Raw genomic sequence first — 26,498 nt, forward strand, 5'->3', positions numbered from 1 at the left:
TGACAACATGACAATAATACTGACTAAAAAATGGATGGAAGAAGTGGATATGTTTACTTGACTATTGTTTTCAAACAAAACAATGTATAAAGCCTCTGCACAGGGCCTTAGTTTTTCTGTCCACTGAACCATATCCTGCTCATGATGAAAAGACTCAGGATTGTGGTACCATTCCTCCAGATCACTTGCTGTGAAAACAAAATACCTGTTATGGAAGCACCAAAATACAACTTGCCTTAGAGATATGTAAATGGAGAAAACTGCTTCCTACAACTAAAGGAGCCTGTGTAAACAAGAAAAAGTCACTTTCACAGTGAACCTTTACAAAAGAAAAATGATATATAAAATCTACAATCTAATTATCTAAACTATTAACCAGAAGAAATATATAGATCAACATCATCATCTAAGCCTCGTCCCAACCATATAGGATTGTCTACATGAATCCTGTATATAAGTAAATGCAGTGTTTTGAAAGGTGCACACCAAGGCACTGTCCCTTTCAGGAGTGTGCCTTGCTTCTCAGCCCAGGCACACACCTTTTTTAAATGTCTTTTCTTTTTTGTCAGTTTTTGCAGATTCTTACGTGTTTTGCACCTTTAAAATGGTTAATCAAGTTCTAAATTACATTTTATTGCTATTTGTACACCAGTAATGGTCTGCTAACTTTTAAAACAAACAGAAAAGAACCTTTCAAATACCTAAAGCCTTAGTTCTTCCAAATAGGATCTCAAATAACGAAGTTTTACAAGCTTAAATTGTTGAGTGCTTGATGCACTTTGGCATGATCCATGTATGTTTGCTTTCATTTCCACATTCACTTTGAATATGTTTTATATGTTATGCTTATGTAGTTTAATTTGAGGCAATAGGCCTTTTAAAACATATAATTTCTTTTGAAATTCAGGTTTGCATTTTATTGAAAGGTAACTTGTAGTACTTTTTAGAAAAACCATTTAGATGGTTGTTCTATAGAATAGTTCATCCCAATTAATCCCATGCTTTGCTAAGGGATCGGCATATCTCTTTGCTGATCTATGCACCCATTTGAATTCAACAGCCAGTTCCTTTTCTAGATTTCTTGCCTCCCTCAAAGAATGTCTGTGTTGCCACTTCTTTTTTTTTTTTTTTGAGAAAATTTAACCAGGATTCACTAAAGGAAGAAGAGGTACATGAGAAGATGTACAAAGCAGGGGAAGAACCCCTACAAATTACAGAGGAAGCTTGTCGCTATACAAATGCTCCAAATACACACCACATTTGGCTAAGCCATCTGCTGTATGATTGTGTTCCCTAGGAATCCAAACTAATTTTACATTTAAACAGTCCAAAGAGTCCCTAGCCTCTGCCAAATAGTGACTCAATTTCCAACGTCCCCCCTCTTTGTCTCTTAACCATTTCATAGTATTTGCTGAATCACCTGCAACGATTAAATTCTGGATTCCCAAATTTTTTATTATTCTGATTCCTGTGAGAGAAGCCATCACTTCAGCCTTTGTGGAATCAGCCAAACCAATTGGACCGCTGAAAGTCCAACAAATGTTGTCCCTTTCATCCCATACTGTGCCTCCAATACCAGCTAAGCCAGGGTTACCTAAGGCACTTCCATCAAAGTATAGGGTCATCACTCCTTCACTGATGGGGTCGGAATGTCTCAAGGATGTTTGGTGGAGGTTAGGGAGAAACAGAAAGGGGTAAGCATCTCTATTGAGATCATTGACTGAGAGTCCTTTGAACAGATCTGAGTTCCCCGTCCAAAGGTTGCGAAGGTAAGTAATGTCTGAAATTAACTCCTCCAGGGGCCTGAATTTGTTGTCAAAGAGGCGTTTGTTTCTTTCATCCCAAACTCCTCACAACACTGCATGTAGCACTGATTGCCAATAAACTTTACCCATTTTACTTAAACCTGTTCCTTGCCATTGATGCAGAAAATCCATAACTTGTTCTGGTATAACCCAGCTGTAACCTGCCATTTTCAAGAAATGGAACCAAATCTTTTGGGAGAACTTGCAATGAAGAAAAATGTGATCTGCTGATTTACCTTAACTAAAGCATAAAAATGCAAACATGAGGAGAGATGGACAGTCTTCCCAAAAACTTTTTCTGCAAGAGATACAAGTAATTAATTTCTGGGGACAAGCTTCCCAGACAAAGAAACAAACTCTTGAAGGGATGTGGCTACACCAGATCTTCTTTAAAAGGAAAGGAAGAATGTTGTTCATCAGCAATCAAAACCTTTAACATAGATTTAGAAGAGAATTTGCCAGTTGGGTGCAGGGTCCAGATTCGGGTGTCAGAATAGGAGGGGGAGATGTAAGCTTCTTTAAGGGTCTGAATTAAGTCTATTAATTCAGAAATCTCTGAATCCCTTATGGGTCTTCTGAGTCAAAAGTTTAGGCTGTTCTCAACAGTTTGGTCTGGAAGGCAGGAAGAAATAGTGGCTTCTTGGCCAAGGGTAAGGTTAAAAAGTATAGGGAAAGAGGCCGCAAGGGTTGTTTCCCCCCACCAAAGGCCTTTCCAGAATTTTATTTTAGAACCATTTCCCACTTTATATCTTATAAAAGGAAAGAAAGAAGTATGGGTGGAGACGATACCTTCTCAAGGATTTGTGGACTTTATCCTGATCAAATGGAGATTGCTATCCCACCCATTTACATTTGATCCATATTTTCTTGAGATGACAGCTATCCAAAGAGCATTGGATTCTTCAGGGAACCTCCACAGCCCTTTACCTAAGAGAGAAGAATTTTTCTCTTTTAAGTGCCCAATTCCCAAACCACCTTCCTCTTTAGGCTTGCATACTTGTTTCCAACTGACTAAGTGACTTCTCTTTTCCCCACCTCCTTCCCAAAGAAAGTTCCTTTGAAGCTTCTCAATCTGATTTCTAACTTTGGTTGGAATCTGGAAGACTGAAAGGAAGTAGACTGGAAAATTTGCTAAGGAGGCCTTCAAGAGAGTAAGCCTTCCCCCTTTTGAGAGATAACACTTTTTCCAAGATGATAGTTTCTTCACACATTTCTCCACCACTAGTCTCCAGAAGTTGAGAGATTTTGGATTCCCTCCAAGAGGCATCCCTAGATAGGAAATAGGAAGACTCTCTTCTTTACACCTCAACAAAGATTTGAAGCTTTCTAGAAGTTCCACTTCCACGGAGTTAAGAGCTACTATATTACTTTTGCAAAAGTTAACCCTCAAACCAGTGATAAGCTCGGAACATTCAATTATCCTTTTAGTCTTTGTGATGTTGGTTATGGAGGCATCAAAGAACAAAATTATGTAATCAGCAAACTGTAAGTGTGAAATGTGAATCTTGTCCCTTCCCACTTCAAATCCTTTCACCAAGTTAAGGAGAATAACCTTATCAAAGAGATAGTTAAAGATGCCCATTACTAAAGTGAATAGAAAGGGGGAAAGCGGGCAACCTTGTCTGAGACCCCTACTGGCCTTTAAGTATAGCCTCTCGCTTCACCATTTATCAACTCTGAAAACCATGAAGAACCATTTATCAACCTTGTCTGATGCCACTTCCTTGCATGTTGCTTTCCAGCCATCCCACCAGTGTTCAGGTATGCATTCTTATGTATCATTATTTTTTTTTTTAATTTGTCAAAAATTCATGCCTTGCTTCAAAAAGGCATGCACCTCAGGCACAAGTGCACTTTTAAAACATTCACCCCAGGGACTAGGCTCAAAGGCAAGAAAAAGAAAGAAAAACACTCCATGGGGAGCAGCATCAAAAGGAACCAACCATACAAAAACACCCCTTTATGAAGCCACTGTATGCCCCCCCCCCCTAAAGAAAAGAAAGGAAAAGAAAAAGCTAGATAAACTGCAAGAAACACACATCAAAGCCAAGCCATGGAAGATAAATACCAACCAGCCTAAAACCCCACCCAACAAAGCCAAAAGAGGTTAAAGCATCAATATTGCCAACTTGTCAGAAAACTGTTGACAAACATAACCACCTAAAGCAGCCCCCCCCCCAACTTAAACTTCTCCTCTTACCTTTCCTATGGTGCTCTCGGATTGATCCTTTCCACTCTTAGAAAATTTCTTTTCAAGTTTAGAAAGCACTCTCTCAATTCCTTTGCCCCTGTTGTAAGGCTTATTTAATTGTTACTTTATAGTTGCTGTTAGTAGGCTGACTTCTTAGGATACTGTCAGTTAGTTACTTGTTTTTTTTTTCTTATAGTTTGGTTCTAGGGTGTGCTGCCAGGGGCATACTTGTAATTTTATTCTTTTATTAAGTTAATATAAATAGAGAACTGGTGGCAGCCAGTAGGATCTTTTTCCCCCTCTCAATCGTATCTCCCTTCTCTTCTCTTTCTCTCTCTCGTCTCCCACTCTCCATGAATGATTACATGGTATCAGAGCAGGTTTTCTGGGCTGTAAAAGACCTACAATCCCTCCTGTTTTGAGCAAGGTTTCCTTCTTTAAATTGTTGGACGTGGAAGACAGAGAAACCCTAGTAGGCTATTGGCGGAAACCCTAGCAGATTTCTGGCAGCACTTCCTGTGTTTTTTATTGGTCGTAATACCAAGGAAACCCTAGTCGGAGAAGGGCGATGCTGATAGAGACTCTCTACCTTCTCTGTTCGATGCTGTGAAGTCGATTTCAGGTTGGCACCTTCGTACAGGTGCTGGACAGGTGTGTTCTTGTTTTTGTCTTCTTTAGCCAATGGTATGAAGGGCTTATTCCTTGGTTATATATACTTGTTTGGATGTTGGATTGTTAGACTGTATGAGCTGCAGTCGGACTGATAGTAATGTCTGCCTTGGTTGTGTTGAACTGATTACCGGGTTGGTTTAATGACTGAACCATCTCAGAGTTGATTTCAGCAGTGTCTTGTTCTCTTCCTCACATCCTAGAAGTAAATTCCTTGAGGGTTGGTATTCTGTTTGTGGCTGCTGTGCAGTTGTGTGGTGTTTGGACTGTTTTTCAGCAGTATCGTATGGCGAATTATGAATCAACCTCATCGGGGTTACACCAACCCGCAGCACAGCTGGTATGGGAGGTGAAAACATGATTTTTCCCATGCCAATTACCCCTTTAAATGGTCTGAACTACCTGGAGTGGGCTAAAAGCGTAAAACTCTATGTAACGGCAAGGAGTAAAGCTAGTTACATTAATGGAAGGGTGAAAGAACCCAAGGGTGAGACAGCTGAACACGATAGGTGGGACCAAGAAAACAGTATGGTCATGTCTTGGCTCCTCGCAGCCATGCAACCTGATGTGAAGAAGAACTTTATGTGGGCAGACACCGCTAGTGAGATCTAGGAACAGGCCAAAACTACCTATTCTGAGCAAAGGCATTATGCCAAGGTTTACCAATTGCAAGCTAAATCTTCAACCTATAAACAGGGAAACCGTAGTTTGTCTTCATATTATTCAGCCCTTACCTCCATATGGAAAGAATTGGATCATTATCAGGCTATAGAGTGGAAACATGATGATGATGCTAAGGCCTACAGGAAGTTGGTCTCTCAGCAATGTGTGTTTGCCTTCTTGTTGGGACTGAACCCTGCATATGAACCGTTGAGGGTTCAGATCCTAGGAAGCAAAGAGTTGCCGACGGTTCACGAGGTATACTCCCTTATTCAATCGGAAGAAAGCAGGCGGAGTGTGATGGTTACAGCTGAGGGGGAGCAACAAGTTGCTTTGGCTGCAACGAATAATAACTCCACGGGGAAGAAAAGTGACACTAAGAAGACTGATGATAAAGATAAGTTGTTTTGTACCCACTATTGGCGTTCACGGCATACACGTGACACTTGTTGGGACATCCACGGGAAACCCATGTGGGTAGTGAAGAATCAAGAACAAGGTAAAAGTCAAGGTCAGAAGAAGATGAACACAACACAGAATGCAGCACATGTGGCAACCCAAGATACTCAGGTTGCCGGTAGTACCCGGGACGCCCCTAATAAGTTTGACCCCAAGGAAGATATAATGAATTCCTTCAGAGAGCACCTGGCATCTTATGGTAGGGCTTTGCGACAAATGGACAGCTCAGTCACTGATACTCCATCTACTTCATTCGCATCTACTTCAGGTAATACGGCTTCTGCATTCCATGTCACTCCCACGGATTTCCCTTGGATCATTGACTCAGGGGCCTCCAACCACATGACCGGTAAGCCGAACTTGTTTCAGACTTATAGTCTTTTGTTAGGAAGGGAAAGAGTGAAACTTGCAGATGGTTCTTTTTCCTCCATTGCAGGCCAAGGATCAATATCCCTTCCCCATGGCCTTAACCTGAGTTGTGTATTGCATGTCCCTCAACTTCCTATAAATTTGCTTTCAATTAGTAGCATTACAAGCTCTTTAAACTGTAGTGTAACCTTTTTTGTTGACTCGTGTGTTTTTCAGGACCTAACTTCTAGGAGGACGATTGGTAGAGGGAGCCTAGTGGATGGACTCTACATTCTCGACAACAAAGCTGGTTTCTCGGTGTCATCCTCAGAGTCACATAGTCAGTCAAATAAGAATTTTTTTTGTGGCATAGTCGTTTGGGTCATGTTTCTTTCAAAATAATAAAGTCTTTGTTTCCGGTTTTATTTAAGTCATGTTCAGTGTCAAAGTTCTAGTGTCAAACGTGTCAGTTGAGCAAACAATGTAGAACAACTTTTCACTCAAGTAATAAAAGATCAAATGTTCCTTTTCATGTTGTGTATTCTGATGTATGGGGGCCTACCAATGTAATCTCTGAGGGCGGATATAAGTACTTTATCACATTGATCGATGATTACTCTCGCTATACATGGGTAATTCCTATGCGTAGTAGAGACGAAGTTCCAAAGATTGTGAGGGACTTCTAGAGGATGGTATTTACGCAATTCCATGTTGAAATACAGATCTTTCAATCCGACAATGCAAAAGAATACTTCCATGGGGAGCTCAATAAGTTCTTTGTCTCCCACGGATCCATTCATAGGAGCTCATGCGCCAGAACACCACAACAAAATGGTGTTGTAGAAAGAAAAAATAGATACCTCCTCGAGGTAGCTCGCGGGATGATGCTACATATGAATGTTCCAAAAAGGTTTTGGGTGGATGCTATACTTGCAACTGATTATGTCATCAATCGCATGCCTTCCAAAGTGCTGAACTACATGGCCCCTCATCAGTTATTGTACTCTCAGTCTCCTTTATTTTCCATTCCCATGAGAGTCTTTGGTTGTCGTGCCTTTATCCATGATTTGTCTCCATCTCGAGGTAAGTTAGACCCTCGGTCCATTCCTTGTGTCTTTCTAGGGTATCCCTCCTCTCAAAAAGGGTACCGGTGCTTTGATCCCGTTACTCGTAAGTTTTATGTGTCTATGGATGTGTCATTCTTTGAGTCTGAGCCATTCTTCCCTGCTTCTCCTCAGGGGGAGAGTAGTAGTGTGGAAGAGGAGAAGCAGGTACAGGTATCTCTTCCTTCTATTTCGAACCTTACTCCCTTCCGTGTCTTCCAACGTACACGTCGTAGAGATCAGCGATGTGATAGAGATGTGGAGCATCCAAACACAGAGCAACCAACACCATTAGACTCCCAGGAGGTAAGTCCAATCCCTGTTGCACCTATTGATACCCCTACTCCCACTGTGGATGACCTTGACATTCCTATTGCTCAACGAAAGGGAGTCGGGTCATGCACTACCAAACACCCCATTACCCATTTCGTCTCCTATGATCACATTTCCCCCTCATACCGAGCCTTCTTATCTGCAGTTGATTGCATCCCTGTTCCCAGAAATGTTGCAAAAGCCTTAAAATGCCCTGAATGGACAGATGCCATGAAGGAGGAGATTAATGCTCTTCACAAAAATCAAACTTGGGAATTGGTGGATCTTCCAAAGGGGAAAGACCCCATGGGGTGTAAATGGGTGTTCACGGTTAAGCACAAGGCAGACGGAACACTTGAAAGGTACAAAGCAAGATTAGTAGCCAAAGGGTACACACAAGTATACGGGGTTGACTATGATGAGACTTTTGCTCCAGTAGCTAAGATGAACTCAATTAGGGTTCTCCTGTCCTTAGTTGCTAATCTTGACTGGGAATTGCATCAACTGGACATAAAGAATGCTTTTTTGAATGGTGACTTAGAGGAGGAAGTATACATGGTTCAACCCCCTGGATTCTGTGCCAAGGGAAGTGAAAATAAGGTGTGCAAGCTGCGAAAGTCTCTTTATGGCTTAAAACAGTCTCCCAGAGCTTGGTTCAGTAAGTTTCACATGGCGGTTCAACAGATGAGCTTCAAACAGTGTCAGTCTGATCATACACTTTTTGTGAAGAGATGTCAGGAACAGGTTGCTATATTGATAGTGTATGTGGATGATATCATCATTACAGGAAGCTGGAGCTCAGAGATACAAAAATTGAAACAATTCCTTGCATCTAAATTTGAAGTGAAAGATCTAGGTCCCCTGAAGTATTTCCTTAGGATTGAAATTGCCCGCTCAGAAAATGGTATCTTTATCTCTCAAAGGAAATACACCCTTGATCTATTACAGGATACAGGCAAATTAGGTGCAAGGCCGGCAGATGCTCCCATGGATGTTGACCACAAGTTAGGTGACTGTGTTGGTGAACCTTTGAAAGATGTGAAACAGTTCCAAAGGTTAGTGGGAAAGCTGATTTATTTGTCTATGACCCATCCAGACATTGCCTATTCCGTTGGGGTCCTAAGCCAGTTCATGCACTCTCCTAAGAAACCACACATGGAGGCAGCGGAGAGAGTTCTTAGATACTTGAAGAAATATCCCGAAACAGGTCTACTATTCAGTAAACACAATCACCTAAAGGTGGAAAGTCTTTACAGATGTTGATTGGGCAAGAGTTGTGGATGACAGAAAGTCTACAAGTGGGTATTGCACATTTGTGGGAGGAAATCTAGTGACCTGGAAGAGCAAGAAACAAAGTGTGGTAGCAAGGTTGAGCGTTGAAGCTGAATATAGAGCTATGGCACATGGGGTGACTGAAGTCCTTTGGCTAAAGAATCTTCTAGGGGAGCTTGGAGTTGTTATTCATAGTCCTATGTCTCTTAACTGTGACAACAAGGCTGCAATAAACATCGCCAGCAACCCTGTCCTACATGAGAGAACCAAGCACATTGAGGTGGACAAACACTTCATAAGGGAAAAATTGGAAAAAAGAGAAATTTACATCCCTTATGTCAACTCCAAGGAACAACTTGCTGATGTCCTCACAAAGGGGCTTCCATACTCGGGCACAATGAGTTATGTGACAAGCTGGGCATGATAAGACATATTCGGCCCAACTTGAGGGGGAGTGTTGTAAGGCTTATTTAATTGTTACTTTATAGTTGTTGTTAGTAGGCTGACTTCTTAAGATACTGTCAGTTAGTTACTTGTTTTTTTTTATGTTATTAGTTTGGTTCTAGGGTGCGCCGCCGGGGGCATACTTGTAATTTCTATTATTTTAATAAGTTAATATAAATAGAGAACTGGCGGCATCCAGTAGGATCTTTTTCCCCCTCTCAATCGTATCTCCCTTCTCTTCTCTTTCTCTCTCTCTCTCTCTCGTCTCCCACTCTCCATGAATGATTACAGCCCCCACAACATGCCAATCCAGGTTCCACTAGACTACCACTAAACAAAGCCTGGACTTCCGCTTTCACTTACTAAAATTGTCCCCAATGGACAGAGATAATTGTTGATTGATCACATCAACCTCTAAAAATTGAACAGCTTTATCTTGCTAAACTCTAAAAAGCAGACTTGGCAAAATCAACTCCTCCCAAGAAGAGACCTAGCTTCTTGGCCACTTGCATCTCATTGAGGAAAACTTTAGCAACTAGGAAAGGACCTATCCAACTGATGAATCTCATTAATCACAAAATTATCAGCACCCACAACTTCCTCCCGATGTGCTAATTTGATGGTAATGCTTTCAATCAATTCTTCCTTCAACTTAGTTAATCCTCAGAAGATATGATTGTTCCTTTCTTCCCATTGTTAGCCCCCAAAAACAAATTTTCCTTTCTTAGTGAGTGAATCAGGTAATCAATTTGCAGATCTAGGTATCCAATTTACCAAAATAACAATTTCCCCTTAGAGTTGTTTGATTACTCTTGCTGGATGCCTATACTGCCATGTTCCTTGATGTCCTCTAGCCATTCAACAATACTCCAAGAATCCCCCTTCTACCACTAAATTTCTCATGTTTCTGCTCAAACATTTATGTATAGAAGCCTCTTTTACATAAAGTAATAAATGAACACTCATAGCCCATTAATTTACACAACTTCAGTTAAGTACTCTTTAACAGCATTTGAATCATAAAGCAACTCCAATCACAACCTTAATGCCTCCATGATAGGTAGGCAAAAAACTACAACAAATCCAAATACTCCAAAACAGTATGACCAGGAAATTTTTTGACCAGTTACTGGGATAAGTTTTTTTTTCTGAATAGTAAATAAAAGAACTTTAATAAACAGAAAAGGAAAAGAGTATAAAAAGATAGGATACGGGAGCTTTTTTGATAAGTTACTGGGATAATTTTTTTCCAAATAGTAAATAAAAGAGCTTTAATAAACAGAAAAGGAAAAGGGTATCAAAATGAAGTGTATACTAAATGGCAAAAACTATACACGTGTCTCCCAAAATAAGACTCTATACTAAATGCCAAAAGACTGTATACTAAATGCCAAAAGACTATACATGCTTTGAGATCCAAGACTGACCAGAATAAGTACATAACAAAATAGGGATAGACATGAATCCAGGGTCAAAATAAAGAAGCCAAGATAAAGGATGAAATTTCACTTACCTTCTTATCAATATGTTACACAGCAGTATTACACGATCTTTGGGCAAAAGAGAAGCAAGGATCTCACCAACTACACTAGAAATGTTTTTCTTCATCTGCTCTAATGTAATACCATTTTCATTAATGACACGACCAGTAAGGCTTGGTTTGTATTCTTTACACTCATTTATAGACTTCACCATGATCATACATTCAATCATGAATTGTTCAAACGATACTATTGATGGCTCAGGATTTGTAATCTGGTTCAAACAGAAGTCCATCACAAGTGGAAGAACACACTTATCTCCAAAGGAATAAGGATGCCTTCCTTGTATTGTCACTAAAATCTTCATCAATTTAGTGCATGCCTTCTTTGTAAACTCCCAAAATTTATGATGTTGCTCTTGGAAAGACGAATCTGCAGTATCAAGACAAAGAATAGCAATACTCAAATTGGTTTCAATGAATAGACACCTCATATTGGTCAAAATGAGTTACTGAATCATTACATGCAGCTAATAAAGATACAATTCTATGATTTTTTTCAGTCAATAAAGATATGCCACTGCAACAGAAATTGACCAACTGAAAGGCATCCTTCAGGAGCTTTACAAGATTCACAACATAAGACTATCAATCAGCATAGATACCACAATGCAAACTAGATATAGACAGCAAAATGAATCCAATAAAAGTCAAATTGACTATTTTTTCACAAACAAAACTGCTAACAAGAAAGGATCAAAATATCGATACACCCGATACCCAAAGATGGGTACCGGCACGTATTGATATCACCAATACTCTGTTTTTTTTTTTTTACTTTTTTTTATAATGATTAGAAGGATGCCTTTGATTGCCCCAAGGTATTAAAAGTTTTAAAATGTTTGTGTATCGATGTATCTATGTGTTTCGAGGTTCACCAATATGGATATGAATATGATATGCTCGAGACCATAGTTGTCAAGGCGGCGCCTAGGCGACTAGGCGGTTTTCAAACTTCACCTCGCCCGATCGCCATGTAAATTTGTATAAGGAGCATGCCTAGGCGACTAGGTGGGTGCTTAACTCCAAGGCGGGCGCCTAGATGCAACTGCAAGACACATTAATACAGCCCTTAATACATTGATCATTTAATATTTTTTATATTGTTTTTTACTTTTTTTTACCGCAAATAATTTTTATTGGTTTGTTTTTGTTATTATAATAGGGACCTATCACACATTATCACTCTTTTTATTAGAAGAATACTAGCAAACCTTTTTTTTTCTTTTTAGGGTTTTATTTTCAGAACTGAATAGAAGAGGGAGAGCAACCCGGTCAGGTTTGCTTCACACAGTCCAACTCCAACCTGTTGCTGCAATGCTGCATAACCAAAAAGAAATCTAAACCACTTCGAATATGCCAGGTACGTCAAATGAATCATCATTAGTTTTCAGTCCGCCTTGGACCACTTATTCTTCTTCTTACCCTCTTCGTTTTCAACCTTTTTTTTCTTCCTTTTTGTTGGCTTTTTCCTCTTCTTTTTTTCTGTTTGTTCCCTACATCTTTTGCATGATTTCTTTTGGAATAAAACAGGGGCTCCGCCCCCTTCTTTTCTTCTTCATTTTCCTGCAAACTTTTCACCCTTTTGTTCTTATTCATTTACCTGCACTTTTTTCCTCCTCAAAGGTGATCTGGAACAGGGGTTCCACCCCCTTTTCTTCTTCATTTCTCCGAGTTTTTTCATCATTTTTTCCCTCTTCATTGGTGGTCTGAAACAGGGGCTCTGTCCCCTTCTTCTCATTTTCTTCTTTTATTTTTGTGCTTCCCCAGTTTCTTGGCCTAAAACAGCAGCGGAGCCCCTTGCGATTTTTCTTTTTTTGGTCTAGAACAGGGCCTCCACCTCCCTGTTTTCTCCTTAAGTTCTTTTTCTTTTCTAGGTCAAACACAGGGGCTACACCCTCTTCAATTCTTTTAAGTCTGAATTTCTATTTCTAATATTCTCTGTTGAATACTTTAAGCATGACTGCAAGAATCATAAGCAGAAAATTTAGTTTAGAGGTTTGTAGGTTAATGTATTAAACCAAGTAACTAGCTCATGAGGGGTAGAAACATTTAGGCTTCCTACTTTCTGATTTCATTGCGCCTAGGCGCCTGGGCGCCCCATGGTCGCCTAGCCTCGCCTTGGCGCCTTGAAAACTATGCTCGAGATGGGCATATCATATCATTTAATCCCTGCTAACTAGTAAGGATTACAAAGTCATCCTAAGTGAATGTCTAGCCACACAACATAAGTTAGTGGCTTTAGATTTTTTTTTTTTTTGGAAAGGAAACGAAATTAATCATATATTGTTTAAAAAAATGTGGCTACAAAGATCCTTGGAGTATCAAAAGGTAGTCTAATTGATAAAGTTGTATTGTGAGTTTGAATATGGAAGAGAGGGAGATAACTGAGGGAGCAGAAATTTTGGGTTGTGTGGTTTCTCAATGGCTTATGACTTACTTGGGTTTACCCTTGGGGGATAATCCAAGAGGTAGCAACTTCTAAAACCCAGTGGTTGAAAGGTTCACAAAGAAATTGGCTTCGTTGAAAATAGTTATTTTTCTTCCGGAAGAAGGACCACATTGATTAAGTCTACAGTAGCCAATTTGCCTGTTTACTTCATGTTAGTGTTCCAAATTCCACAAAGGTTTAGTAGAAGATTAGAAAAGTTGATTTGGGATTTTTTATGGGATCCAGGGGAGGAAAATAAGGATCATAGAGTAAGTTGGGAGGTGGTCTATAGGCATAAGAAGTGGGGCCACCTAGGTATTGGGAATATTCAGCAAAGGAATATTGCTCTGTTGAATAAATGGTTGTGGAGATTGCCAAATGATAGAGACAAACTATGGGCAAAGGTGATCATTAGCATTCATGGGCTTGCAGCTGAAGATTGGGACACTGGAGTTCAGACTAGGGCCTACAAGAGCTTTCCCATGGAAATCCATCCATGCTATCCTATCTTCTTTCTTGCTATTTATCGGTATAACCCATGTTTTGGAAATCTTGTCAAATTTTGGGAACATGTTTGGCTAGGCAATTCATCACTAAAGGAATAATTCCCATTTCTCAGTGCACTTTCCAATCATAACAGAGAGAGCCCATTTCTTCTTTCTTGGTTACTTGTAACTCTAGGTCTAGGTTTGACTGGGACCTAGGTCTTAGAAGAGGTCTCCATGAATCTAAAATAAGTAATGTGTAAGGGATAGGCAAATTTGGACTCTTTCTTCCTCTAGTTCCTTCACTTGTGCAACTTTCTTTAGGTCCTTAATACAACCTGGCATAGTTGTCAAGGCAACTAAGCACTTTTTATTACTCGTCTCGCCGAAATGCCAACTAGTTTTTGTATTATCATTTACATCATTTTACAATATTTTTATATTTTTATACTATGAGCTCATAATATTAAAATAAACGGTGATACACCATAACATTCTTTCTTCTCACTTCATAAACCAATGTGTATTTGTTAGATTATTGTATTGTTAGGTTTCAAATGATACAGAGCAATTCGAAGACTTTGAAGACTTCAAAGACTCGAATTGTGAAGACCTAGAGGAACCAGAACCGGTGAGGCGATGACTTCTTGTAAACAAGGAATACCAATTGCTTGCAGATATGTTCCTCCATTGATTGCTGACTTCCTGCCGTCAGCACCTTTTTTTACTAAGATAGGAAATAACCCTCTCTGCTTTTTAATTTTTTTTATTCTTTTCCTTCCATTTCTGGAACAAAAACAGGGTTTACTCCCCTCCTCCTTCATTTGATGCTTTTTTTTCCTATCTTTTTCCTAAGACAAGAACAGGGGCTCCGCCCCATCATCATTTTCAATTTTTTGTCTTGCATTCTTTTTTTAGACAAGAACAGGGGCTTTTCCCCTTCTCCTTCATCTTTTTTGAGGGTTTTTGCATTTACTTTTCTGAGACAAAAAGAGGTGCTTCAGCTTTCCTTTACCTTATTTTTCTGATTTTTTTCTTCTTTTTTCTATGACAAAAACAAAGGTTTAGCCCCTTCTTTTCCTAGGCAATGATATTTCTTAAGGCAATAGCCTTGAAACATTAGAAAGAGAAGGATTATTTCTGAGAAACAAACCTTGAAACACTAGGAAAAGCAAACTTATATTTAATACACTAGGCAAGGCCTAGGTGGGCGCCTAAGCGACTGGGCGGGCACCTAAGCGACTAGGTGACACCTAGGCGGACGCCTAAGCTACTAGGCAACTAAGCGCTCCCTTGTCACCTAGGGTCACCTTGGTGCCTTGAAAACTATGCAACCTGGTGACAGTTTTGGAGTATCTTTTCCTGTTAAGGAGGTTTGGAGGAAACCTTTTCCACCTAGGATAGGAGATTTTAGCAAGGAAGTGTTTATAGAAAGAATTAATACATGTGATTTACTTCAAAGAAAAAGATCTATTTGGTGCTTATCCCCCCACCGGTTTTCGCTCTACAAGGCCAAGGGTAAAACTTGCTATCACTTATTGATCTCTTGTTCCATCACTTTTTCAAATTGGGAAAGGTTTCTCTCTGTCTGGGGGTAGGTGGAACCCCCCACCAAATGTACAAAACATGTTTGCCTCTACTTTTATTAGCTAGCCAAAGAAGAGGGGAAGAATTCTTTGGAGGTGAACAAGGGTGGTTGTATGCTAGACAACTTGGGAAGAGAGGAATCAAAGAACCTTTTAAAAGAATGAGATGAACAAGGGTAACCTGATTGAAATCCATACCATTAGAGTGGTCCACTGGGTGAAGTCCTTGAAACTCTTTGAGGATTTTCCTGTTGATGACTTGATAAAGCAGTGGTTTCAAGTAGCTTATTCATCTCCCTTTAAGGCTGTTATCAAACCATATTGGTCCCCACCTTACAATGGTTTCATTAAGTTAAACTTTGATGGTAATAGTGAAGAGAATCAAGGACCATCAGGTATTGGAGGAGTGTTTAGGGACAATGAAGTAAGAATTATTGCTCTATTCTCTGGTCCAATTGGTGTGGGTGACTCGTTGAGGACTGAAAATGATGGCTGTTTCGGAAGGTGTTTGAAAGGCTAAGAAATCGCATATCCATAAATTGGTGATTGAAGGGGATACAAAGTTGGTTATAAACTGGTTGCAAAGGAAGAGGATGCTGGTTGGTGGGGTTATATTTATGAGAGAAGAAAAATTGGAAGGCTGCTACAAGATATGGAGGCTTTTTTATCAATAATAATTAACTTTAAATAAAATAATAGAAATTAAGTACAAAAGGAAGGGGGGAGATAAGCTCACTTAACTCTCCCACCGAAAGAAACAAATAACAAAGTTATACATGAGCCCAAAACAAAGCATTCCTATTCACCCCTTTCTTAGCTAACTCAATTCTCCAATAGGGGAGTCCACCTACACCCAAACAAAGAAAAGAGCCATTCTCAAATGTTGATTCCTTACAGGAATGCTTCCCAACAAAAAACCCCAACCTTGGGCAGTGTTTTAAAAGTGCAAGGCGCAAAAAAGGCGCAAGGTTAGGCACGCGCCTTTTTAAGAAAGGCGCAAAAATTTAAAAAAAAAAAGCTAAAAAATCATTAAACATAATATTAATAAAAATATAAACTTAAATTTTAAAACAAATGTTTTAAAAAAACTATTATCTAAAATTAAAATACATAAATATAACATGTAAAGCATATTCAAATGAGAATTTAAAAATAAAATCAAATATATAAAACATTTTCAAGCATATAAAACCACAATCTATTTTTTTCTCAATTACATTACTTCAAGTAGCTGATGTGATGTAAAACATATTACATTCCTAATTCTTCAAGACACCTTTGTGCCACGGCCCTCAAGGCAAGCCCAAACAAGTCCACGTTAGGTCTTAAATTCTTAGTTCTCACACAAATGAAAATGATTTTATAGTTTTAATTGCTTTTTAAGAAGATATTTTATTAGGATGAATGAATGAACAACATTACCAAATAGGGCTGCGCCTAGGACCTAGGTGCACCACCTTTTGAAAGGGTTGCGCCTAGGACATGGGCGAGGCACCTACCCTAAAATGCACCTCGCTTGTGCGCCTAGGCACGCCTCAAGTGCGCCTTTTAAATCACTAACCTTGGGTGGAATAGGATTACACCAAATTTCCTTAATAGGAAAAGACAACCCAGGTTATCATTTGGTTGAGTTAAGTCTTTGAAAAAAGAGGCACAAGTGAACAACCCAGAGGTTGAGAGAGTCCAAACCCTACTATCAGATTTTGTAGGATCCAAGCAAACCCTATCAAGAATACCCAAAAAGAGGCACAAGTGAACAACCCAGAGGTTGAGAGAGTCCAAACCCTACTATCAGGTTTTTTAGGATCCAAGCAAACCCTATCAAGAATACCCAAAAGCGACAATGTGATATTTAACTCTATATCCCTGATAACCCTTCTCAATCGCATATTCCAACCAAATCCTAAAACCATGTTTGAAGGCACTAGAAAGATGGAGATACTCTCATTCTTCAAATTAGACAAGGCAAACAAAGAAGGAAACTAGTCCTCCAAAGAGGATTCCCCAACCCAGACTTGTTCCCAGAATTTAATAAGGTCACAGGAATGCAAATCATACCCGATCTAAGGCAGAAAAAGAGGCAAATAGCTTGGATGGCTTTCCATGGTGAAGCTCTTGTAGTCCTAGCCAGAATTCCAACATCCCATCCATTATCAACAAGCCCATGAATATTGCTCAGTACCTTAGCCCACAACTTTTCCTTCTCTAACGGAAATCTCCATACCAAATCCCATCTCAACCTATGGTCTTTTTTTCTCCTCTCCTGGTTCCCAAAGAAAATCTCTCATACTATCCCCTCCAGAATTCTAAACACTAGCAAAAAGTAGATAGGCAAGTTGGCTATTGTTGATTTCACAAGTGTAGTTCTCCCTCCAAAAGATAGATAATTCCTCTTCCAAGAAGCAAGTCTCATTTCACATCTTTCTACAATTGAATTCCATAAATCGCCTTTCTTTGGATTATCTCCTTGGGCATTCCTAGATAATTCAGAGGCCATTTGAACATCGCACAACCCAAGATACCTGCGCACTCTACTACCACCTCAATATTGATTCCAACTATACAACTTTTCTCAAAATTCACCTTCAAATTAGACATTGGCTCAAACAGTTGTATAGTAAGTGTTAGAGTGAGCCGAATAGGGGTAGTTTAGTAATCTAATGTCAGTTAAGTACTTTGCTTATGTGGCTGTTTTATTAGAGCACTCTGCCCCACACTTAAGTGTGGGCAGTTTAGTCTTTGTAAGTGTAATTAGAACCTAATAAACATAAGGGGGTCGACTGAATGGGTGACTAATCAGTTTCAACTAAACCCTCCTGTTCTCTCTTTCTCTTGTCTTCTTCCTCATCTTCTTCTTCCTTCTTCATTGGTTCGGATTACTGTAGCTGCTCCAAAACATGGTATCAGAGCGAGGTTTCTGACCTGCTTCCGCTTGCAAAGCATCTCAGCTGTGTTCGTGACACCCTCTTCTTCGTTTCTGGTTAGTTAATGGAGAGAGCTGGTTCGCCCTAGGTCTGAGACATCACAGTTCGTTGCTCTCTTCTGCGCACAGTTTTCTTCATCAAGGAAGGTGATTTCAGCAGTGAATGGTTGGCTGATACTCTCAAAGGAAGGTTGGTTATTTAGTCCTTCTGTGTTGCTGGTATTTCTGGGTAGGAGCCCTTCAAGAATCAGTTAGTACTGATTAGAACCTAGAGAACTAGGTTCATTGTTGCCCTAAGAAGGGCTATGTGTGCAGTAGCCGAATGGTGTAGGGCTGCTGTGAGTTGTTGAGTGGTGTTAGGGCTGCTGTAGGTGGCCGAGTGGTGTAAAGTGGAATGCAGTGACCTTGCCAAGCTCCTTGTGGTCGTGTAATGCCCTCTTAAGTGTGTTAAACAAATCTGAACTGGGTGTAGCAGTTTGACTGTGTTGTGGTGCTTGTGATGCACGATTTTTTTTTTTATTGTGTGGTTGTAAGAGGGCCTACTGTTGTGTTGTGGTGCTTGTGATGCTTATGTGGGTCGTAGGTGTGTGAAGTCAGCAGTAGTGTGAAGAAGAACAAGTGTGTGCTCCCACTGTTGTGTTTAGGGGCTGCAATAGGTGCTGAAGTATCAAACTGTGAACAACATCAATCAGCTTGTAGCTGAGAAGTAAGGATAGAGGCAACTGAAAAAAAGTACAATGGCAGCAATAGGAGATGGCTACAATGATCAGAAACCTAATGTGGTAATTTCCTCCGACTACCTAGGGGTACAAATGACCTCAATTAAGCTGAATGGGGAGAACTATGTTCCATGGGCTAAATCAGTGGAAGTGTTTCTCAAGGCAAAGAAAAAAGTAAAGCATGTAAGAAATGAAAAGCCATCGGAGGACTCTCCAGGGTTTGATGATTGGGAGCAAGAAGATGCTCAAATCATGACTTGGCTGTGGAATAGTATGGAACCCAAAATTAGTGCCAACTTCATGTTCCTTGATACGGCTAAGGATATATGGGAGCATGCTAAGAAACTATATTCTGGACAAGATAACACAACAAGAGTGTATCAGCTTTATCAGGAGTATTTTGATTTACAACAAGGAACCAAAACTCTAGAAGAGTACTATGCCAGCATGAAGAATATAAGGAATGAACTCAATGTCTATCACCCCCTTACTCCATATATTAAAGTTCAGCAACAGCAAAGGGAGCAACTAGATGTTACAAAATTTTTAGTGGGGCTGAAGTCGGAATATGAACCAGTTAGAGCCCAAATATTGGGGGGCTCTACTCTTCCTACACTTGAGGAAGTATTCTCAAGGCTTCGTAGAATTTCTTTGAGACAGACGGAGAACTCCACACAGTCTGATAGATCAGCACTTGTGACAGCTCGAGGGGTTGGACATAGTACAAGAGGGGGAGTTCATGCTCCCCGAGGGGGGCGTGGCAGTTCCATGATTAGTCGGGATGGTCGTGACTCAGGGGGAGGCCGTGGCAGAGGGAAGAATAACTCTACAAGGAAATGTACTCATTGTAGTAGAGAGGGACACACAGTGAATTTCTGTTATGATCTACATGGCCCTCCCTCTAAATGGGCTAATCATGTTGTAGCAGGTGAGGTTGATATCAGTGATAGTAAACTGGCAGACCGAACTCCTCCCACATCTACATCTACCTCTGGGAGGGAAATGGTGAGCGTACCGCATGATGAGTATGAACGGTTCCTTCAAACTACTTCACAGCATACCACTGCCACACTTGCCCAATCAGGTATTGCTTGCATGTCATCTAAAACCTCTCATTGGATTATTGACTCTGGAGCCTCAGATCATATGACCGGGACTCCAGGTGTGTTCTCTTCTCTTTCTGAAACCCCCACATCACAAACTGTTACACTTGCCAACGAGTCCTCATCTCCCATATGTGGTGTTGGTAATGTTGACATGGCTTCTGTGCCCTTATCATCTGTTTTATATGTCCCTAAGTTTCCATTCAATCTTATGTCTATTAGTAAAATAAACAAAGCTCTTAACTGCTCTATTACCTTCTTTCCTTCCACTTGTGTTTTTCAGGATCTCAAGACGGGGAAGAAGATTGGTGGGGGGCATGAAGCTGGTGGACTGTATTATCTTGACGGTGGTGGATCTTCAATTGCTCTTCAGACTTCACTTACTCCTCTACAATGGCATTGCCGACTGGGACATCCATCTCTCAAGGCTCTCAAGATTTTGGTCTCGTCATTGAGTCATTTGTCAGTTTTGCAATGTGAGTCATGTCAGTTTGGGAAACATCGTCGTGTGTCCTTCAGTCCAAGATTTGAGGTAGTTTAGTAATCTCATGTCAATTAAGTACTTTGCTTATGTGGCTGTTTTATTAGAGCACTCTGCCCCACACTTAAGTGTGGGCAGTTTAGTCTTTGTAAGTGTAATTAGAACCTAATAAACATAAGGGGGTCGACTGAATGGGTGACTAATCAGTTTCGACTAAACCCTCCTGTTCTCTCTTTCTCTTGTCTTCTTCCTCATCTTCTTCTTCCTTCTTCACTGGTTCGGATTACTGTAGCTGCTCCAAAACAGTAAGCTTCACGTTCCTAATACAACTCAAGTCCCCACCCTTCACAAAATAGTACCATATCATCCATGAATTGCAAATGAGTAATTGATACTTCTTTCCTTCCCACTCTCCATCCTCTTACAAGATACTTGGAATCTGCTCTAGAGATTAGCCTTCCCAGTACATCTTCTACCATGGTAAACAAGAATGGAGAGAGTCTCCATGTCTTATAGCCCTCAACACCAAAAAAATCAACAACTGTCCCATTAACCAAAACAGAATAATGACAAGTTCTAACACACCCCACTTCCCATTTGCACCATCTATCTCCAAACCCAAAGCTCACCAACACATCAAGCAAAAAGGACCAATCCACCAAGGCATAAGTTTTCTCTAACTCAAGTTTGCAAACCACTCCTGTTTTGCCCAACTTTTTGAAGTCCACACATTCATTGGCTATTAAGATGTGATCAGCTATCTGTCTTCTTGTGACAAAAGCTCCTTGATTTGGTGGAATAATTGTAGGGAGGACTTTCTTGATCCTAAGAGACAGCACTTTAGCTATAATCTTATACAAACCATTCACCAAGCTGATTGGTCTAAAGTCCCTAGGCTATACAGCTGTACAGCACCTTCCTTTTTAGGGATCAAAGCAATAAAAGTGGAATTCAACTCTGGATTAATTACTCCCCTCTTATAAAGCTCATCAAAAACTGACAATAAATCCTCTTCCAATACATCCCAACAATCTTGATAAAATGCTATTGTAAATCCATCAGGCCCCGGAGCTTTTGGTCTATCCATAGAAAACATTGCCTCGATATGGAGGTTATTCTATGATGGGTAAAAAGAGATGCTCACTCCTTTGCTGATTCTTTAGCTAAACAAGGGGTGGAAAGAAACCAACAATTTTGAGCTTTGTTGTAATCATGTTTCTAATTAAGGAAGAGCTAAGAGAGTTTAACTCTCCCTTAATTTAACGAAACTATTTCAGTTACTGATCAAAAAAAAGTAGTCTAAAAAGAGAGTGGAGGAAATAAGAAATTTAACAAGCCATTAATAGAGAAATTTAGATAACAAGGGAGAGATCTTCACCTGGTATATATTGGTTTAGAAAACACATATGATAATGTCAGAAATCATCTGGTGGTTTTGGGAAGGAAAGGAACTTCAAGTAGGCATACTTGGAACCCTCCTGAGAGTGTCCAAGGTTTGTTCTCCCCATCGTTTTTCAGATGGCCTAAGAAGCAAGGGAAGATGATGTGGAGGAGTATTAGGGCAGCCATGTGTTGGTCACTATGGGAGGAAAGAAACTCTCGAATATTTTCAGAAAAGGAAAGATCCCTGGAAGAACTATTAGACCTAATACTTTTAAAAGGCTGCCCACTGGCTAAAAACTATGGAACTGTTCTCAGACTTTCCTATTGCTGACCTGTTAAGAAACTGGAAAGAGATAGCAACCTCTACTCTGTGTAAGAGGACTCTTAGTCCCTTGTGGTCCCCTCCTCCCTCCGGATTTATAAAAGTGAATTTTGATGGCAGTAGCATAAGGAATCCAGAGCCCTCCGGGATTGGGGGAGTTTTCAGGAATGAGGAAGGGATTGTTATTGCTCTGTTCTCAGGCCCTATTGGAGAAGGAGACTCTATTACGGCTGAGATCCTTGCAGCTTTGGGAGGGGTTCAAAGAGCAAGGGAACTAAATATCAGTCGGCTGATTTTGGAAGGTGATTCAAAGGTGGTGATTAGCTGGTTGAAGAAAGAGGACAGTGGCTTGTGGAGTTACAATAATGAAAAGAAAAAATTCTTATGGCTATGTAGAGGCATTGATATACAATACAGCTGGGTGAAAAGGACTGCTAATTCTTTTGCAGATGGGTTGGCCAAGCAAGGGGTGAATAGGGAGGCTATTTTTTGGCTAATTTTTAATCTTCTTTCCTTGTAATTTTCTGATGGGGAGATAAGACTCTTTATCTCCCCCTTTTTGTACCTAAAGCTTCATAAGTCTTAATAAAGTTTCTGTTATTGATCAAAAAAAATATCATTAAGGATATACATTAAGGAGTAATATCAATGGAGATCTCAAGAAGTTTAGATTGCTTGTAAGTATGGTGTGGTTGTAAAGATAGGGGATTGGGGATTAGAAGGATTAGATTATTTAATAAAGTGCTGTTGGGAAGTGGTTGAGAAGGTTTGGGTGTGAAAAGGATTCTCAAGGAGGAGAGTGATTGCTTGTAAATATGGTGTGTTGAACTTTGGTTGAGATACAAGCGAAGTGAAACCATCATATGGATTCTGTATTTCTGTGTGTGGAAGGGAATCATGAATTTCCATTCAACTTTCTTGAGTTATATTTCTTTTAATGTTGGAAATGGGGCAAGCATTAAGTTTTAGGAGGATGATTGGTTGGGAATTGGAAAACTATACGTTTTATGTCCAAGGCTATATATGTTGAGCAGGAAAAAGATTCCAATTTCACAATGCTATGAAGTCATCCAGGGTTCTGCGGTTTGGTGTGTTAATCTGATACCTAAGTTGTAGACAGCAGAGTTGCACATAGAGAGGACTGATGCAAGGTAGTGGAAGGAGAGTAGCAATAGTGTATTTTCTGTAAAATCATTTTACAAAGCATTAACAAGAAATCAGATTGAAAAGACAGACATAAAGGGTGTTTAGGGCAAGTGGGCAACCCTTTTCCTCCAAGGGTTGAAGCTTTTTGCATGGCTAGCTGCTTTGTACAGCATTCTTACCCAAGATCATATCAAAAGCAGGGGTGTCCAGTTGACAGGAAGATGTTACTTTTGTCTAGTGGAGGAAGAGGGTGTTCTTCATCTATGTTTTGGTTTTCATTATGCGAAGATCATTAGGGGTTATTTTTTCTCTCTATTCAAAATGAAGGTATTGTTTCCAATGTCACTGAAAGAGATTTTGGCACTTTGGTCAGCCCTAAATGGAAGCAAGAAGGTGAAGATAGCATGAAGTTGTCTTATATTTGCAATCTGTCAGGAGTTATGGAAAGAGAGAAATAGAAGAATTTTTTAAAACCACAAATGTCACAACTGTCTTGTCTCAATCATTTTGGAAAAGAATTTTGGATTGGATTATGATTCTTTCAGAATTTGTGGATGATTGTAAAGGCGCTTTTGGGATTGGTTTTGGGTTAATTTGTGGATAATAAAGTAATGCTTTAAGGTAAAAAAAGTTTCAAGATAAGTCAGAATAAGACAAAATATGAATGCAATTTTAGTAAAAACAAATAGTAACAATAAATGTGCAATTAAGATTGGTGATCAATAGATACCTTAAATTAAAACTTTCATACTTTGAATTAATAATCCATAGGGGAGAAATATAACAAAACGTTGTCAGTAGAATTAGAAAAGGGTGAGTGAAGCAGAGAGGTGCATCTAGTGTATTACATGTTCAGCACATACCAATGAGACTTGAAAGGAAAATGTTATGAGGCAGCTATATGAATAGCACTACAACTTTTGATTGAAAGACTTAGTCTGACAGAAACTCTTAGTGCATAATGACTCTTAATTGTGGCAATTCTGAAATTTTCTTTCTAGTTCTAATAGGATTTCTTATCAACAATAATCAGAAATTTTATTAATGTAAATGAAAGAACCATATACAATAAAATGAGATTGTGCCAACCATCCCTTTTTGTAGGGTAGACCCTTCTCCCTATACATAGAACATTCTTGTAGCTTATACACCAGTCAGCTATCTTGGTAAACAAACCCCCAATACAACTGAGTTTTATAACTATTCACTCCTTATCTAGCCATAGCAGCTGTGTACCATTGGTCAATCACTTAGCCCAAGGTTGTTCAGGGTTCCATAGACAATTGTTGCACTTCTAATCATGATATATCTATATTTCCAAGAGCCCTTGTTGTTGTTTTTTAGCCACCCACTTTCATTTTTGAGCCTCCTTCCACCAATGATTTTAAAATTGCCCTGGAAACAGAACCATTTCATCCTCCAGGTGGTGGGTTAGCAATTCAGTCATCCTGATCAAGTGGATCAACCCAAGATGTCATAATTTAGAATTTTAGATAATAAAATTACTAGAAGATAAAAAAAAAAATAGCAGTATTGTAAGACCCTAATTAGACCACAATTGTCTACTCTGGTGGTTAGACGACTAAAAGCTCCGCCATTAGGGTGAACAAAAAGGGGGAAAGAGGGTCGCCTGTCTTAAGCCTCTTGTAGCTTCAAAGAAATTTTTAGCTACCCCGTTTACTAGAACAGAACAATACACTGATTTCAACCACCCCCGCATCAAAAGTCTTCATCTGTCACCAAAGCCACACAACTCTGGTGATTAGACAACTTTTTCCATTGCATTAATAAAATTCTATGATTGATGTTGCTGAAAAATTATCATCATCAACCTTGTCTGATCTATATGGGATCAGCTACATGTAAAATAAAATATTACTTTCAACATTCTAAAAGAGAGTAAATCTTACAGTATGGGAGAAATGATTGAACAGCATTCAAAATCACTGGACAGACTTCTTTAACTGGCTGGACCTCCTAAATAATATAATAGAAAAAAAAAGTGTCAGAAAACAACTTAATGAACTGATGAGGGACCAAAGTGAGATAACAGAAAGGAAAAACTGGAAACTGTGTAAGACCCTTCTTTTCAGGAAAAAAATTACCTGAATGGATTTTGCATCACTTGGAAATCCTGATACAATAAGCTGCCTTATTATCTTCGAACACAACAACCATCTCTCACAAGTTAGATACAGATCCTCTTGATGTTCCATTGAAGCATTTAAGGTAAAGCTCTGGGCTAATGCAGAAAAACCATTCAAAATGGTCTGCACATCCCTCTGCCACAGGTGCCAGCTATATTCAAAGAAATGGGATGATATCTGCAATAAAAGTATTCACAGAAAACCATAATAGCCTTTCTGTTAATAAATTAAGTTTGCACCTTGGGAACACAAAAGAAATTAAAGCTAATAAATATATTGCAACCTCAAAGAAACTGATGAGTTTCAAGATAAAAATGAAAAACATAGAAGCATACAATGCTTATATAACTTTTCAAAATTTGTTCATTAATACAAAGGTGGAGCAACGTATAAGCTACTAACCAATGTTTTAAAACACGGAGGCGGGACACGAGGCGCTCCACAACCTAGAGGCGTGAGGCATAGTTCAGAACGTAAGAGGTGTAAGCCTCCTGAACATGAGGTGTAAAGCCTCCTTGAGAGGAGGGGGGAATGAGGAAGAAGAGGAAGAAAAATCTCATTTTTTTTGTTTTTAATAAAAATCTTTTACATTAAGAAAAATGAAGATGCATAGCACTCAGTGACACAAGTCAACTCACCATCCCTTAATCCCCTACAAAATCCAAAGTCCCAGTTTAAAGACAAGGGATTAAACGGGTTTGGAAGAAACTGTGCAATTGGCTCATTTTTTTGAAGGGAGAGAGAGTAAAGCGAAGGGAACCGATCTTTGAAGGGTTGATTACCAGCCCAAACATCCTCCTAGAACCGAATAGAATCAGCAGAACAAGCATCATACCTGATAAACCTGAGGAAGCGAGGGAGAATGCCATGTATAGCCTTCCAAGGTGTTGTGAGGGTAGCTCGACGAGATATCCCAACATCCCAACCATTTACTGAGCAGCCAAAAATACTTGACACCACCACATGCCA

General features: G+C 39.6%; 1 protein-coding gene across 1 annotated transcript in view; it reads right to left on the bottom strand.

The window, feature by feature from the left end:
• LOC104594940 (ARM repeat superfamily protein) overlaps positions 1 to 26,498 on the bottom strand; it is a 107,004-nt gene that overhangs the window by 42,961 nt on the left and 37,545 nt on the right. Inside the window, exons 7-10 of the mRNA XM_010255498.3 lie at positions 25,488 to 25,706; positions 25,293 to 25,359; positions 10,777 to 11,176; positions 58 to 205 (exon numbers count right to left, since the gene is read on the bottom strand). Coding sequence (XP_010253800.1) covers positions 58 to 205; positions 10,777 to 11,176; positions 25,293 to 25,359; positions 25,488 to 25,706 — 834 coding nt within the window. The remainder of the gene's footprint in view (positions 1 to 57; positions 206 to 10,776; positions 11,177 to 25,292; positions 25,360 to 25,487; positions 25,707 to 26,498) is intronic.

The sequence above is a fragment of the Nelumbo nucifera genome, chromosome 2 (assembly GCF_055504915.1).
Source record: "Nelumbo nucifera cultivar China Antique chromosome 2, China Antique-T2T, whole genome shotgun sequence".
Lineage (NCBI taxonomy): Eukaryota > Viridiplantae > Streptophyta > Magnoliopsida > Proteales > Nelumbonaceae > Nelumbo > Nelumbo nucifera.